The sequence below is a fragment of the Delphinus delphis genome, chromosome 7 (assembly GCF_949987515.2).
Source record: "Delphinus delphis chromosome 7, mDelDel1.2, whole genome shotgun sequence".
Classification (NCBI taxonomy): Eukaryota; Metazoa; Chordata; class Mammalia; order Artiodactyla; family Delphinidae; genus Delphinus; species Delphinus delphis.
The window spans coordinates 73,423,944-73,441,144 of record NC_082689.1 but is presented as its reverse complement, the minus strand read 5'-3'; the positions used below and the strand labels follow the sequence as shown (position 1 = coordinate 73,441,144).

At 41.0% G+C, this 17,201-nt stretch overlaps 1 protein-coding gene across 1 annotated transcript in view; it reads right to left on the bottom strand.

Annotated features, from left to right (window-relative positions):
- Positions 1-717: 717 nt before the first annotated feature.
- ACVR1 (activin A receptor type 1) overlaps positions 718-17,201 on the bottom strand; it is a 127,868-nt gene continuing 111,384 nt past the window's right edge. The window contains exons 9-11 of the mRNA XM_060016767.1: positions 13,816-14,013; positions 3,846-3,976; positions 718-3,104 (exon numbers count right to left, since the gene is read on the bottom strand). Coding sequence (XP_059872750.1) covers positions 2,970-3,104; positions 3,846-3,976; positions 13,816-14,013 — 464 coding nt within the window. The 3' untranslated portion in view covers positions 718-2,969. The remainder of the gene's footprint in view (positions 3,105-3,845; positions 3,977-13,815; positions 14,014-17,201) is intronic.

Genomic DNA, 17,201 nt, shown 5'->3' with positions numbered 1-17,201 from the left:
CACAAATTCTCCATCTCCCATGAGCATCCACTCAGTTTTGTACTCTCCAGGTTCCCCTTTTCCCGATCATGGCAAGTGGGGGTGGGGCAGGCTCACTGACTCTCTTGTATCCACAGCCCCCTCTGAGGTCCTCTCCACCTACTTTCAGATGCAGAGGAGCATAGTAATCACCTGCTGTCCTGGTATAATGTGCAGAAGCACTTTTGTTCAGTTATGGACGTGTAATTAGTTATACACCAAAGAGGAGAGAAAAAAGGAACAACTCATGCTGCCATGGTCCTGACATCACTCCAGAGAAGTCAGTGTTCTGCTTCTTGATCTAGATGCTGCTTCCATGGGTACAACCAATGTATAAAAATTTATAAGGGACTTCCCTGGTGGTGCAGTGGTTAAGAATCTGCCTGCCAATGCAGGGGACATGGGTTCGAGCCCTGGTCCAGGAAGATCCCACATGCCGCAGAGCAACTAAGCCTGTGTGCCACAACTACTGGGCCTGCACTCTAGAGCCCATGAGCCACAACTACTGAGCCTGCGCACCACAACAACTACTGAAGCCTGCACGCCTAGAGCCCATGCTCTGCAACAAGAGAAGCCACCGCAACGAGAAGCCCTTGCACCGCAATGAAGAGTAGATCCTGCTACCCACAACTAGAGAAAGCCCGTGCGCAGCAACGAAGACCCAATGTAGCCATAAATAAATAAATAAATAAATAAATTTATAAAAAGAATTTTTTTATAAAAATGTATCAAGCTGTACAATTTTATATATGTATATAATACTTCAACAAACTTTAAATGTGACTCCACTCCACTTTTGGTGGGTATATAGCCAAAATAATTGAAAGGAAGGACAAAGAGAAATTTATACACCCAAGTTCATGGCAGCATTACTCACAATAGCCAAAAAGGGGAAGCAACCCAAGTGTCCATCAGCAGATGAATGGATAAACAGAATGTTGTATACACATACAGTGGAGTATTATCAACTATAAAAAGGAAGTAAATTCTGATATATGCTATAACAAAGATGAACCTTGAGGACATTATGCTAAGTGAAATAAGACAGTCTCACAAAAGGACAAATATGAGTGATTCCACTCCTATGAGGTACTTAGAGTAGACAAACTAAAAGGCCTAGAATGATGGTTGCCAGGGATTGAAAATAGTGAGAAATGAAGAGCTATTGTTTGATAGAGTTTCAGTTTTGCAAGATGAAAAGAGTTCTGTGGATGGATGGTGGCAATGGCAGCGTAACAGTGTGAATGTACTTGATACCACTGAACTGTATACCTAAAAATAGGTAAGATGGTAAAATTTATGTGCATTTTACCACAATTTTTTAAAAGTTAAATGTGACTTTAATATATATTAGTAAATATACTAATGAAGTTATTAACTTACCTCTGGTGAAAATTCCAGAATTTTAACACCTCTACTCTTACTGAGATACTTGAAACTCTACATTTTCAATCCCGCTGAATACTTCAAGAAGTGAAAAAAGCCAACAGTGGACTCTCCCAAAGCAGCAAGGTGAGATGCATAAGACCACTTTCCTCTCACACAGGACCTTATACTAAACAAAATGCTTTGACCTCCTTCCTCCACTTATCCCTGTGAAGGAGGCAGCTCAGACAAGTCTGTTACCCTCACTTCAAAGCTGGGGAAACTGAACAAGAAAAAAATAAAATCACAGCCACCCCCCCCCCAAAAAAAACCCAAAATCTAAATTTTCTGATACCAAATTCAAACTGGAAGACATCGCCCTAGAACCCTCAGGCTCATTAATAGACTTAAAAAGCAAATTCGACTTACAAGTTAATTTTGTGCTTCTATTGTTCCCACAAGAAAATGCTTTATAATATGTAGATCTTTTTTACATGTTGAAAAAATTCACTTTGACTTGAAAACATTTTATTTAATTTATACAAATAACTACTAAATACAAAAAGTAGATTAAAACAAAATAGTTATTTTTTTCTGGCAGAGTTTAAATGCACATAATGGATAATTCTGAAGAAAATGCATTTTCCCCACAGCGTTCAGGACTAAAATTCTACTGAAATCTTTGCTTCTAAATCAGTAATATATTCGGTGGTGTCACATGGGTAATGGCTAAATACGTTCTGCATATGAACTGAAAAAAAAAGTTACAGTCTACACACATAAATGTGAAGCACTTAAAATGTGAATTTAACGGATAATAAAAGAAAATGTCCATTTCAGAGTATAGTGTTAAAAACATTTCAGTAATAAAATCATAAGACCACATAAAAATAAGCTTTAACATATGCATGAAGCAGTTTTGTAAAAACTGCTACTGCACAAGTAATAAATAATTTGCAAAGTTGTGTATAAACAATTCCTAATGTTCAGCGTCATTGTAAACATCAGCACATGTGTAAAATGCAGCAAAGTCTGACATTATATTTTGTTTTGCCAAATTGAATTCCTATTATCCAAAGACAGACCAGTGGAGTACGGAGCCAATGTTTCCGCAAGTTGGGTCTTTAAAATTAAGAGTAACAGTGCAAGTAAGGAATGCAAAGAATTCCTAGTGCAATAAAGAAGAGAAGCACAGGCAATATTGCTGATTAAAAATTCACCACCTCCTTGAGTTTCCCGTGGGGAGTGTCTAGGAGACCTGTGAAGATATGCAAAGCCACTGTCTTAATGCCCAGATCTCTTTTAGGATTTCTCTGTGTTCCTCCAGTTCCCTACCTTTGCAACAGTGTCTGTCCAACATGAGTCTCTGCAGCGTGAACAGTTTGTGAAATGCCCAGTTCACAGTCATTGAGCGAGGTTAGGGTGGTTTTGGTGTCTCCCCAGCACACAGCCGGGTAAGATGTCGGCCTTGTCAAAGCAGTCATTTGGGGAGGGAGACAGATGGATTCTGTTCTGACAACCAGTCAGGTCAGCATTAGGTCCCAGCTGGACAACGTCAGACCTTCCTTCTTGACACCGTGAAAATGTCAACAGTCAGTTTTCAATTTGTCTAGGGAATTATCAATTTTGGTCAAAGTCTTTTTGATACGCAGGGCTGTGAGTCTGGCAGATGGATTTTGATACCAGCATTCTTTCATCAGCTTGGCCAGGGAGGTTAATGTCTGAGGAGAGAAAGAACCAACACCACAGTGAAAAAGTAGCTGGGCAGATGTTACGTCAACTGTTTCGCAGGGCTCTACAGGTCTTGTGAAGTTCAAGTGATGTTATTACCATTTTCCTTACACAAATAATCAAGGCCTTAGCCACTGATAAACCACTCTTGAGTTTCTTAAACTCTGCCCTTTGGACTCCTAATGCTACCAACTGACCATCAAGTCAGTTACACAACACAGGTTGATGGTTTGATGGCGCTAAAAGCCATAACAGTAACCCAGAGTTAAAACTGAAATATGCAAATAGGGTCATTTCTCAATGCCTTAGATTTGCTACTTACTACTTAACAGCAGCAATAAGGATTGTCAGCATTAAACAGCCTATGTTTGGAAGAGATGCAGAGATAGAAAAGAGGTTAAAAAGCATCACTCAGGTCTCTTGGTTTACATGTGAAATTGCAGTCCTAGGGCCAGTGGCATAGTAATGCGTCTCCCAATTCCTGGAGCTAATCAAGGGTAGAAAATCTTGTGAATGTTGTCATTCATTGGCAAGATCTATCAGAAATGGCTCTTTCAAGAATGAGACCATTTTGTGAACCTGCTCAACTAGGTCTAAAGCTCTTCTACATAAAATAGGGAGAGAAAGAAACAGGGCAGATCACTCAAGAACTCTACCAGCTGAAAAATCAAGAGAATGCAAATAGCAAACGGCTAAGTATAGCTCTAAAACTAAGAAAGCATTGCTCTTACCGGGTCTGAGAACCATCTGTTGGGTATGTTGGGCCTCTGTTGATCTACACAGACCACCTTCCTCATATCTTCAAAACTTGGGTCATTGGGAACCACATCATAGAACGGTGGCTTGTAATCCTCCACAATACCTACACACATGGACAAGAATTGTGTTGGGTTAGCAAAAGAGTAGAGGTTCCCAGGGTTGTACTGAGGGTTGCCGCAGGTTACAGCGTTGACAGAAAAAGTACTGATCACCTTCCTCAAACTTCAGGGTGATTCTGAAAGGTACAGGTAGGTCTTAAAATAAGTGGAAAACAAAGCAATAAATAGAAGCCCTGCAGAGAACTGGAGGAACAATAATTGTTAGAAGAAAACATGACTACCTCTCATGTAATTATAACAAAACGCTCCAAGAGTGCATACAAACAGCTCTGCGGTGCCCAACAGGGCACAGGAGACAGAACAAGAGTCCCTTCAGTGATTAAAAAGGACAAAATACCTAAAGAAGGTACACGAATCTAGTGTTTTCAAACCATAAACTGAAATAAAAAGTTGGCCACAACTAGAGCTGGAGGCAAACAAACAATCCAAGGCCATCATCAAAATACCCCTTTTTTTATGATTAGGGGTAAATGCATTGCTATAAAATAATCCCTCCAACCGGGAGGATGCAAGTAATGTAATATGAAATACTATTTCCTCACTCATTCATTCTGTATGTTCTGAGTACCCTCTGTCATTCACAGCTGTCTGTTTGATGGCTCTATTAATTCCTCTCAGATCAAAGGCACAAAATAAAATGCAGAGGACAGTCTTTTGGAAAGGCAGAAGAATGGCTGAAAAGAATGAACTTTTCCCTTACTCCCAAGCAAATGTGAAAGTCGCTAATTTCAGCTTCTGCCCCTGCATGGTTTCCAATGCCTTAGAAACCTTTTTTCCCAGTAAAATTACATCAGTTCCTTACTTTTCACAAAGAAAGTAGTTCCACAAAGAGAAAAATTTAAAGCAATAATTTAGAATTAGAAAGTTGATTCTTTCCTTTATAGAAGTGAGACCCAGAAAATCCCTTATTTTTCTCTCATCATCAAAGGCCTCAACAGTGAGGACAGTGGATTAGTTTACTGCCCTCTCTCCTTCCTCCATGTAACTTTCTTCTGTTCCTAAATACCTACCAGAGTGATTGTTGGCACAGGTGGGAGGAGGCTGTTTTAATAATTTTTAAGTTTTTCTAGCTCCTGTAAGCTACCTGAAAAGCTTCAATCGCCTTTTCATTTATCAAAGAAATTAACAGTGAGAAGTTGCTCTCACAAATCCCGCATAAAGACAAACCATTTATGAAAAAGATTACTCATGATAAGGAACATCTGTTAAATACTAGAGTTTTGTTAAACTACATAGATTCAAGAGTTTATTTTAAAAATGGAATGTAGTCTAAATTTAAAAATTCTAGTTGATATTAAGACTTACCATTAACTTACCCACATTGCTTGACTGTGTTTGTAATGTGTATTAGTCAGTGGAGTAAAACCTTTCCTGACAAATGGTAAACAGTTCAGATTGGGCATAAACCACTGCTTTCAGAAGTCTTGAGATACCTCATCTCAGAGACCTCACCTACTTCTCTTGTAAGGACCCCAGGAAGCATTCAACAATATTTTAATTCTTTTCAGTACCTGTATTACTAGGAGACATCACATAAAATACAGCTGGACACAGACCAGCAAGATAATTTATACCTTTATAAGGGCCACATGAACTTATAAGAAACAGTAGGATTGTGCCCGTCACCACCTCTCAACTTTTCTGAAGGAGAATATATTTAATAGCCTGGCTTCAGTCTTTAAAAATCTAGCATAACAGCCAGCTATTTCAAGTAATTTGCCTGGCTAGCTTGGGAAGGGTTATGGGAACATCAATTTTTCTATAAATGCAAAAGAAAAAAAGCATGGCTGGATTTTTAAAACATAGGATCTGGGGATACTCAACAATAAAATTCACTATACAAAGATGAAGTTTTCCCTTGGGTTTATATTTCCCATATTTTAATCTTATGAAATACTGCCATGTTTTAACAAAAGGAATCAAGTTTAAAAAGACCATTTAGTTGATCATGCCTGGAACTTAGTCATGCCTTTTTTGTCAACCATTGGTCAAATTGTTGACTGTTTCCATCTGATGTTGGTCGTGCTTTCCCAGCATAAAATAAACCTGGTATTAAACTCCAGCAGTTATATGGAACACCCTCTGGTCAAGGAAAGCAATTATTTCAATCAATATAAAGTATATTACATACTGACCATGTGTGGAACACCATTCTAAATGTTGAGCATATAAAAGTATAAGACATACTCTCAGTTTTCAAGGAACTCAAAGTCTAGTGGAAGATGAGAACAGGTCCCTCTCTTTTCTACTTTAGATAATGGAAATCTTGTTTAAAAAAAAAAAACAAAACCTCAAAAATGTTTTTCACCCCTTTGTATACTTTATATCTTGAAAGGCAAAGATAGATTGGAAATTCTCACTAAGTTTTACTTGCGAGTTCCTAAATTGGCTCAAAAACCATTTTGGTCCCTTAAACTGTATGAGCCAGAGGTTGTCCTTGGCACTAGGGATATAAAAATAAAGATGTGATGTTGGTGATGAGACTAATGGGAAAGGAAGACACGAAAAAAAATTACAAAGTAGGACCAGGGAGAAGAGGTGGGGGGGGCATGGTGTTCAATGGGTTTCAGAGAACTAAACACCTGTGTGGTTTAAATACCAGATATAAACCAGGTGCCATGGAAGCACAAGTAAGCTTTCTGGGAGCTAGGGCCTGGCTGAACATAGAAAGATGAGTTTTCAAGAAAGAGGAGAGGATGGGACAAGAATACGCCAAGGAGAGGGGGCAATCCAGGTTGGGGGCCGGTGATATGGGACAAAGACAAGGGGTTACAAATGATCCTCCCGTGTTGGAGAGGAGGGAAATTCCCTGTAGCTGAAATCAGTGCACACGGTGGTGGAGAGGGTGAGCGGTCAGGGTCGGACTGTGAAATTACCTGTGTTGTCAAGGTAGGAAGTTACTTACAACTGTTCCTCACTCTGCCAGAGAAAAAGTGGACTCTCAGTCCTTTTACAACAGCACCCAACAACTGCCAAATCGTGAGCCAGCGAACAGAACAGCGTGAATTCAGGAAAAGTGACTAAAAATACAAAGGACTTCGAGTGCCAAAGGAGTGGTACAAGCAACAGAGGATCCAGGAATGCAGTGGAAGAGAAGCTCTTAAACAGTGGTCAGGAAGGACGAACTGTGCCAGCCCTCACTTTTCCGCGGTAGGGGCTGCGACTCGAAGGGCCGCGGAAAGAATCAGAGAAACTATTCATAACCTCCTCCCCACAGCTTTGGGCATGTATATCTGATTTATACAATTTTTTTTTTCCTGGACATGTGTCTAACTGAAAGTTTTCTCTTCTCTGGGGCAAATATATCTTTACCAGCAATATCCCTATCATTAATTTGCTGCATGATTCTGAGTAAACCCCTTAATTGCCTGGCCTTAGTTCCAACACCTTTAAAGTACACATCACAAAGCGAATGTGCAGATTAATAAGAACAACCTAGAAACAACCTTCAAACCCCATGAAATGCCAGAGGGTTCTTTCTAAAAATGCAAGTCTCTGGAAACAAGGCCTTCCTCATGACCCTCCCTACCCAAACCAATAGCTTTGGGCTCTCAAAGCTTTGGGGATTTCTCAATTGCAGATAAGGGGCTGTGGACTTGGCCATCATTTGAATAATCTGAAGGTGAGGCAAAGACAGATGCAGGGGATGTCAGAATCATGCAGATCACAGCCTGCCTTTCCTTCAGAAAAAGAAGCTGAGGACCACCCAGGGGAAACGTACTTGTCCAAGTCCACAGCTACCTAATGACAAACATTAACCTGAATCCAATTCCCTGTTTGTATTCTAGAATTCTTCCCAACAAGCCCACAATGGGATAATGCATTGATCTCGTCACAAGGGCCTGCTCACTTCATGTCCGCGGTCTCTCTTCACTGCACTGCAGCTTGGGTGGACACCCAGGTAACAGGCAAGGGGGGCAGGATCCCCAGCATCCGCATCCCTGCAGAGAGCTGCTATTAACAGTGAACTCCTACAGGAACTATGAAGCCCTTCAGAGACTGGAACATTACGACTAAAGCCATTTTACAGAGAATGAGAGTGGTTCATGTTGGGCTTCTGATAGTACCCTAAGTTAATACAGTGTTTCCGTCAGGGGTGGCCTGTGAGAAAATTAGATATGGTTCAAGGACAAAACTTTTTTGTCTTATTAAATAACTGCGTATGTATTATTAACGTTACCTTCCATTTAATGCCATGGGATAACTGGTTTTCCCACTTCCAGTAGTGACGTTAATTTCCTTTTAAAAAGAAATGTTTGAAAAAGTTAGCTGACTTAAATGATTAAGAAAATAATGGTACAAGGGGCATTTGGATATGAAAAGAAATCATAAAGGTAGTACGTGTATGAGAGAATCGTGGGAAACACTGTTTTCAGAGAGGCATTTTTTTCCTGGTAGGAAGAGGATTCAAAAAGGTATATCAACTATTTGTGTCTCTTTGCTTAACATTCCTCACAGAAGGATTTCAAACACAGTTTTCAAGCCATGGCCAACATCAAAAACGACGAATATATAAACGGATGGAGATGTTCACAGCAGAGGGGACGACAGCCCAGGAGGTTCTGGTGGCCCTTGGTGCTGCCTTGCTGCTGGAGGTTTCAGAGAACCAGTACCTCAGGCACTCCTGTAACCAACCAGGCGCACTAGCTGGGAAGCCCTGCCTCTCCCCAAGGCAGGTACTCCTTTCAGAAACAGGAACAGAGCTGGCAGGACAGCTCTGTTCCCTGCTAAGTGAAGTATCTGTGTGGCAGTGATGACCTCATCCTGCTATCCCCCCTACAATTCATGGGCATATGGAACCATGCACATTATTCAAATCAAGACTAAACGCATTATCTGAAATCTGTTAAAAGTAATTTCTGTTACTGGGATTCTCAGCAGTGTGGCATAGCCAAAATAAATGGTTCACAGATTGCTTCACAGGCCCTACTAAAAATATTTATGAATGTGACAGTTGTCAGAAGAAAGGTCAAAGGGCCTAGGTCAAAGGGCCTAGGAGAGATGCACAGCCATGCTCTGAGTTAAGCTTTGACAAGACGCCTTACATCTCACACACCCTCAGACCTAGAGGGAGAAGCTCCAGAAGACTTCCAAGCGTTTGCTATCTGTAGAGGTCTCATGAGAAGAAGAAGGTATCAATCACCGGATGCTGGGGCTGTTCCAAGGTTGACACCACAGATACTTGTCCTGGTGTCCTGGGGACACCTGCTGTTAAAGATGTGTCAGGGAAGCGAGACCAGTAAGCAGTGAACAATACCCAGTAAAGTTCTGCTGGCCTCTGCTTATTTTGTCGTGACGTCAGTTGACTGCCCTCCTTTGGTCTAGATCTTTAAACCAGGGACACAAAATTCCAGGAATCAGTGAGAGAAAAATCCCACCTCCATATTCCTGCCCCCAACCACTCACCTAAAAGCTCAAACGAAATAAAACAAACCTGAAAGAAATTGCTTGAATGAATACTAAAAATTTTCCCTAATATGAGTCTTCCCTTTGTTCAAACCTTAATATACACTAAGGTAGTGAAATGAAATCGTGAAACACACTGGATATTAAGTTGCTGAAGAAAATCAGAGTTGTCATGGTTTCCATATACAAGCCCATTGTGCTCAGGAACTTGAAGCACACGCCATTCCTTATTTAGCAAGCCCAAGGGCTTCTTAGAAGAGGTTTTCCAAAGTATGTGCGCCAAACATAAGCTTATTCTAACAAGTATTCCCTAGTCCCCACCCCATTAAGAGATGCAGCTCAGCCAGCAGGGTTTTTTCAACGAGATACAAGTGCTTTTTGACACATTTCAACACTGGATTCCATCACAAAATGGAATAACCAAAGCCAGTCACTGAAACAAAAATATGTCCACATAGCCCTCCTGTGGGCAGCGAAGAGGAGACACGTGAAGGGTATAGCAGAGGCTCATGCTGCCTGCATGATGCCACAGTCAAAGATGTGCTACAGGAGGATCAGGGAAGATCATTTTCGTTAGCTTTTAAATCCATGAGCAGCTGTGGCCACAGTATTAGTGCAAAACAACTCTGGCGTTTCTGCATACAGGGATCCAACCAAGGTGTGACACCGAAGGCTGAGGTTCCAGAGAGAGGACTTCTAATCTCAAGAGGGAACTGCTGCAGGATGCTTGGATGGGGCTACTAGAAGTTTCTGATCAGACCAAAGCTAAATGGCACACGTGAAGAGCCATGATGCACCCATTTATCTGTGGAATCCACGTGTCAATTTCTGTCTTCACACCACACTGAACCCAGGTAACCAGAAATCAGTGTGTCTGCAGAACTATAAAAGTATTTTTGCCAGAGAAGTAGCAAAAATCTTGAAAGAAAGGCCAAGGCCTAGCTACAAGACTCAAAGGAGAAAGGGACCCCTCTTCAGCTTGGAAGAGAGAGGAAGCTTCACCTGAAGCATAAGAACACAAATCAGGAAATCCTGCTCAGATGGGCTGTGTCAGTATCCCAGGGACAGTCTTTATTTCCTGGCCTGGGTGAGACCGATATATTCCATTTTAACCTGAGATCCCAAGAGTACGGTCGCTGACCTAGCAGCACAGCATCACCTGGGGCCCTGCTAGAAAGGGAGATCCTGGGTCCAAACCTAGACCTACTAAATCAGAAACTCTTGGGGACGGTTCAGTACTCTGTGTTTCTAGGTGATTCTGCTGCACACTCTCTGGCTTAAGAACTAGTGATTCAAGCAAACCCCTGCCTTAGATTCATATAGAAAATTCACCCGGAAATGGTGAGAAAATGGCTTTCCTTCTGACCAATTCCAAATTCAGTGTCAAACACAAACAGTAAATTCCAAAAGACACTACTGAGAAATTTTCAGATGTGAAAATGGACTTAACTCTCATTTCCTGTACAGAAACAGCAGGAAGTTTATTATTATTAGCAAAGAAATGTAAAATTCCTATGAAAACACAAAATGCGACATATTTTTATACTCATGGTTCACTTGAGGACTGTATTACTCCAAGAGAACTATCTGGTCATCAATTTTTATAATGGACTCAGAAACTCAAAGATGCATAATTATAATGACCTCCCTAATATATTCATATATTTAAATGAGGTACATTTAGTATGCAATAATTTCAAATATATATATCCTTTAATGTCAGTTCTTAAAGCTAGTAAGAAAGTGAAATAGGTACATCACACCCTGGGGTGAGCGGGATATTATAAATTAGAACAACTCATATGGAAAGCAACTTGGCAGTTACGTGTGAAGCCATAAAAACATCCAAATTCTTTGACCAAATAGGTCTACTTTCCTTCAGATTAAGAAGAATTCCCCAAATGAAAAAGTTGTATGAACAAAGATGTCTACATGGAGGAAAGAGGATGTCTGACAACATAGAAATGGTTAAATTAATGAAATATCATGAGACCATCTAAAATAAAAACAGACTAACATTTAAAAAACAGAAATGAAAAAGATGATACAGAATTATATTTACACTATGATTACAACTAAGTAAAAAAATATGTACATGGTTGCATAGAGAAGAAGGGGAAAGAAACATGAATACTGGAAGGTAAAGGCAAATTTTTCTTTCTACTCATTTTTCTGTTTGGGGGTATAGTAATAACGAAAATATTAACAGGTATGCAAGCAGCACTGAACACTTTCAAGTTTGAGTTTGGATAAACTGATTTGTGTGTGTGTGTGCATGTGAATATTCATGGAAGAAGGAGGACTAGAGAAAGAGAAGGGGAAATATCAAATTAGTCATTGCCAAGGGACAGTAGCTGATTTAAAATGAGACATGACATACCCTTACCTCCCCCTAAAAATCAAACCACACCATAGAACAGAAGCGCAACCCACAAAATTTTAGGAACAATCTAAACCATGACGTAAGGGGGAGATCAGTAAATCAGAAAGCAACCAAAATAGTCTCTCTTCCTCTACCCTTCACGATATTTTTTCCAAAAATAATGTTAAACACAGGATAGATCAAGAAAACTATTTGTTGAGCTATATTTTAAACTGACGGCTCTATTCTCCAACTGACTCCTATTAATCACAGCTGATCTTTGAAAGCCATTTGGGTTTAAGCCTGCGACACAGGGAACAAATGTGCAACATGAGTTCTTACAAAGCCCAAAGCCCAAGTTTCTGCCAAGTTTGCCTTTCATCACGCAGGCTTGCCTGGCATGGCTCCAGCACCCATAGCTGGACTGGACTATCCTGGCCTTGGAATATTAACTTCCTCTTCGTCTGGGGCAAGTTCCCCCACACACAGTTTATAATGACACCAGTCCTTCTCTAAAGTGTTTAAAATAAACTAATTAGAATCTGATTTTCAACTCTAAGGCACTCAAGAATTATAAGGGATGGGGATGGGGAAATGAAGTCGCTGTGCAATTTCAGGCAAAGTTCAGAACTTGATAAATCAGCAAAACAATCACTCTGTTGCAAACAATTCTCAAGGCACTTGAATGGCACAAAATGCAAGTCAGTAGCTCTCAACAATTGAGAAACAGTTACCCAGAAAATGTTCATGACTCCTTCCAAAAACAAAAAACAAAAAAAAACTTTAAAAGCACTGTCTGGTTACAATGCATGTATGTTTATGTTTAATTTAAAACATTGTCTTTGATACCCTTAAGAGTGTTAAAAGCAAACACACTCTGCTGCTGTTAGGGAGGAAAAAAAACTACCACAAAGCCTTGCCAATTTAAATTATTGCACACTAAAACTATGTTACATTACCCCAATTTCACTTAGCTCACAGAACCAGAACTTCCACTCTCTGGCTATTATTCTTAAAAATTGTAAGTTACCCCCAAAATTTCAATCCTTACAAGAAACTATGAGTGGAAGGTGGGATGGAGCACATATGTCAGTGACTTCATGCACTATTTAATATTTCAAATCTAGGATTCCAGTGGGTCCCAGGAGGGTAAAATATCTCCTGAAAATGAATATTAATTTAAGTATATAGCATTTTCTTCTGTTTTCCTGGAACAATTTCAGACACATTCTTTTTGCAATAGGACTTCCAGTTGTGAAGGTATGAAGAGGTCAATTTAGTCGATTCGAGAGATTCTGCTATAATAACCACTTTGTGGGTAGATGGGGCATGTGCTATTTGAATGAGGATATGTAGTGCTTTCAGAATACAGTGAACTTAAAGTTCAACAATATTTGTGGCTGATTTGAAAGATGGAGGTGAAAGTTCACTGTAGGGAATATGGGTAAAAAATTATCGATAGACATATGCTTCCCTAGCTGCTAAGGCAACACCGTTTCATAAAGCTTATTTATAAGAGGACCAGCACGAGCCTCCTATTCAGGGCTTCCTGAATGTAAACTTCACTTACTTTGCAGGTACAGCCTGCTTCTTACAAACGAGTGAATTCTGAGTGTGCAACCTGAATCTTTTCTCAGTAATCCAAACTTAAGAAGTAAAAATATCTATAATAGCAGAATTCACACTTAGATTTCCTTGAAGCTCTCACGATAAAACTCACTTGGGAAAAGAGCAAAGAAGGAGGAAGGGTGGGAAAAAAAGGCAGAATAAGGACGGAGGAAGGAAAAATAAAATATGGACTGATAAAAACAAACCAAGGAATAAGCAGTCTCTTGCAGAAATACTTTTTCCACCACGGTTTCCCCTCCTGCAGTTAAAACAGACTGCCATCATGCGCCTTCTACCTACCAGCCATAAAGCAAGTATAAATGCCAACAGCTTCACAAGCATGATTCACGCAACAGTGTGTACTTAAATATTTCCTTTGCCCTTTTAAAGGTAGCAGAACCAAGAGGACTCAGACAAGGGCAATATTATCTGAGATCAGATACCTACCATTGCTCACCATCCGCCGGGCCACTTCCCACAAGACAAGTCCAAAGGCCCAAATATCGACTCTCTTATAAGAATCGAAACAATCCACCTGGATGGTTTCATCTAGAACTTCGGGGGCCATGTAGCGTTTGGTGCCCACACGGGGGTTGTTCCCCACGTCGAGCTGATTGGTGCTCTGGGAATGCATGACTGCCAGGCCTGAAAGGAAGAAGACAACATTGTCAATCTGCTCCCTTCCTTTCTCATAGATGGCTGCTGAAGGATTTTAAACCAAACCCAACGAACAGCGCCCTCTTGTGGCATCCATGGTGACTGCCGCATTACACCCAGAGTCATCTCTGGAGTACCCTTGTGATGACTTCCGTTGAGAGCAGGAAATAGGGCTGATGCCAGAAACATTCTGAGGCTCTTAGGTTAATAGATGAACCTCAGAGACAAAAAGTTTGGGGTAAATAATAAACTAATACACCAAACCAATAGGAGGCCAGTGTTTGAAATGCACAGGAAAACAGACTCACTTGTCAAATGGGAGCCTCCAAGTGGCTTAAATAACAAGGAGCAAATTAAGCTCTCAGGCTCCAGCACAGCTCCCACTAGACTGCAAACACAAACTTCAAACCATGTGAGGCAGGGACTTTGAGGTAATTTATCATTACATAAAGGGCCGACTGCCCCGGGCCCTGCTCCATCCCTGAAAAAGGGCCGCTCATCTGAACAGTAACGTGGACCAAACCCACAGGGCTTTCTCTGCAGCCACATGTACAGAGAACATTAAGCTGGCCCTCAATTCAAAGCACAACTATCACGTTAAATGATTTTGAAGCACTATCTTAAACCATGACTCATGTCCGAATTCCTCAGCCAATTAGAGAGACCCAGCATTCCTCACAGACCAAGGGTAATAGACAGATTCGTGCATGGTTTATTTGAGAATGGAATTACTTTTTGATGCATGTGCAGACCAACTGAAGGTGATGCCTGTAACACTCAAAATAATGAAAATTGCCAAACTGGAGCAAGCAGACCATGTACACCTTTGTAACCCAGCGGGGATCCCTCAAGTCATCTATGGAGAATGCTTCTCCTCCCACTCCGTGGCTTTGCGTGGGTGAGATGATGACTCCATATAAAGCAAGGGAGATAGCACATATGTTATCTCAGCCTCAATACCAAAGATACTGGCAACTGCGTTTGACTAAATCAGACTGGTTCCTCTTCTCATTTTTATAAGCAACCCTAAGATTCTATGACCATTACGAACATTTCACAAACGATAATGCCCCTCCACCATTTCCAGAACCACAGAGTAAAGATAACAGAATACAAAAAAGGTGAAGTGTAAATAGAGAATAGAAATACTAGCTGTGGTGGTTTAAAAATACACCCACAAGTGTTTTGAAACTTCTCCCTTCACGAGGGGAAACTCAATTCCTCATGCCTTGAGCGTGGGCTGGACTACCAAACAGAATATGGCCGAAGAGTGTGTGTATCTTTAAGATTAGGGCATAGAAGGCATATGGCTTCCTGTTTGCTCTCTCTGGGCTCATTCGTAGTGTTATGAGGACACTCAAGCAGCCCAGTGGACAGGACCACATGACAAGGAACTGAGGCTTCCCATCAACAGCCATGTGAGTGAGCCATCCTAGAAGTTCCTCCAGGCCCGACCAAGCCTTCAGATGCCTGCAGCCCTGACTGATGGTATGACTGTTACCCCTGTCAGATCCTGAGCCAGAACCACAGACCTGAGTTGTTCCAAGACTGCTGACCGACTGTGTGAGATAATAAACTTGTGTTATTTTAAGCTGCTAAGTTTTAGAGGTAATTTGTTTCCCAGTAATCCATAATTATTACACTAACTAAAGAGACAAACCAACCAAATGCAACGTGCCTCAATTCTTGTTTGAAAAAACTGGAAAAATTTGAAAATGGCTATTAAATGATATTAAAGCATAATCAATAACTTTTAGGTGTGATAAACTGTGATTATGCAAGAGAAGTATATTTAGGGGATGCACTTTGAAGTATTTAGTAGTAAAGAGTTGTGACTTTGCAACTTTTCTTTTCTTTTTTTTTTTTTTTTTGCGGTACGCGGGCCTGTCACTGCTGTGGCCTCTCCCGTTGCGGAGCACAGGCTCCGGACGCGCAGGCCCAGCGGCCATGGCTCACGGGCCCAGCCGCTCCGCGGTATGTGGGATCTTCCCGGACCAGGGCATGAACCCGTGTCCCCTGCATTGGCAGGCGGACCCTCAACCACTATGCCACCAGGGGAGCCCTGCAACTTATTTTCAAATGAATTTGCAAACATATACACTCAGCCACATACAAATAAAGCAAATTTGGCAACATTTTAATAACTGTTGAATCTAGGTGTTGTGGATATGAATGACCATCATACTACTTTTTCAATCTTTCTTAATGCTTGAATTTTTCTGTGATCAAAAGTGAGGAAAATACAATACTGGTATTTTTGCTAAAATACTGGAAGTTTTACAGTATTAATAATAGAACATAATTTCTAACAAGTGATCCTTAATTTCTAGGTATAAAGTAAAAAATTAATATAAATTGCAGTCTTACAGGAGCTGTCTCCTGTACTACCAATCTACTTCCCTGAATAATGACCCCTTAACACAGATTTCTGTATGAAACCGTGAATACAGCTGGAAAGCTATAGGTCAAAATAAATGTAATTAAATAATTAATTAGTTGGATTTGCTAATTCCCCCCAAGTCCCATAAACCAAAACCAACAGCTGCCTCAATGTGTCTATCTTCCCTTGGCCTCAGGACTAGAACAGCAGCTACCATTTGAATGACTATTTGCCAAGCATTTATAAAATTTCTGAATCTCACAAGAATTGTGTGAGGTGGGCATAATTGACTTTTAGTAACATGAATAATACATAAACACACTATTATAAAAGTTTCAAACAACAGAGACATTCAAGGCACGGCGTCAAACACTGAAGTCCCCCTTGCTAAGCCCCCCACCCTTGCCCTGAGTGTAAGCAGGTCAGCACTTAGGGCAGGTAAATAGATAGATGAAAAAACCTGTACAAAAATACTGGATCAGGGACTTCTCTGGTGGCGCAGTGGTTAAGAATCTGCCTGCCAATGCAGGGGACGTGGGTTCGAGCCCTGGTCTGGGAAGGTCCCACATGCCGTGGAGCAACTAAGCCCATGCGCCACAACTACTGAGCCTGCGCTCTGGAGCCCGCGAGCCACAACTACTGAGCCCGCACGCCTAAAGCCCGTGCTCTGCAACAAGAGAAGCCACCACAATGAGAAGCCCGCGCACCGCAACGAAGAGTAGCCCCCGCTCGCCGCAACTAGAGAAAGCCCGCGTGCAGCAAAGAAGACCCAATGCAGCCAAACATAAATTTATTA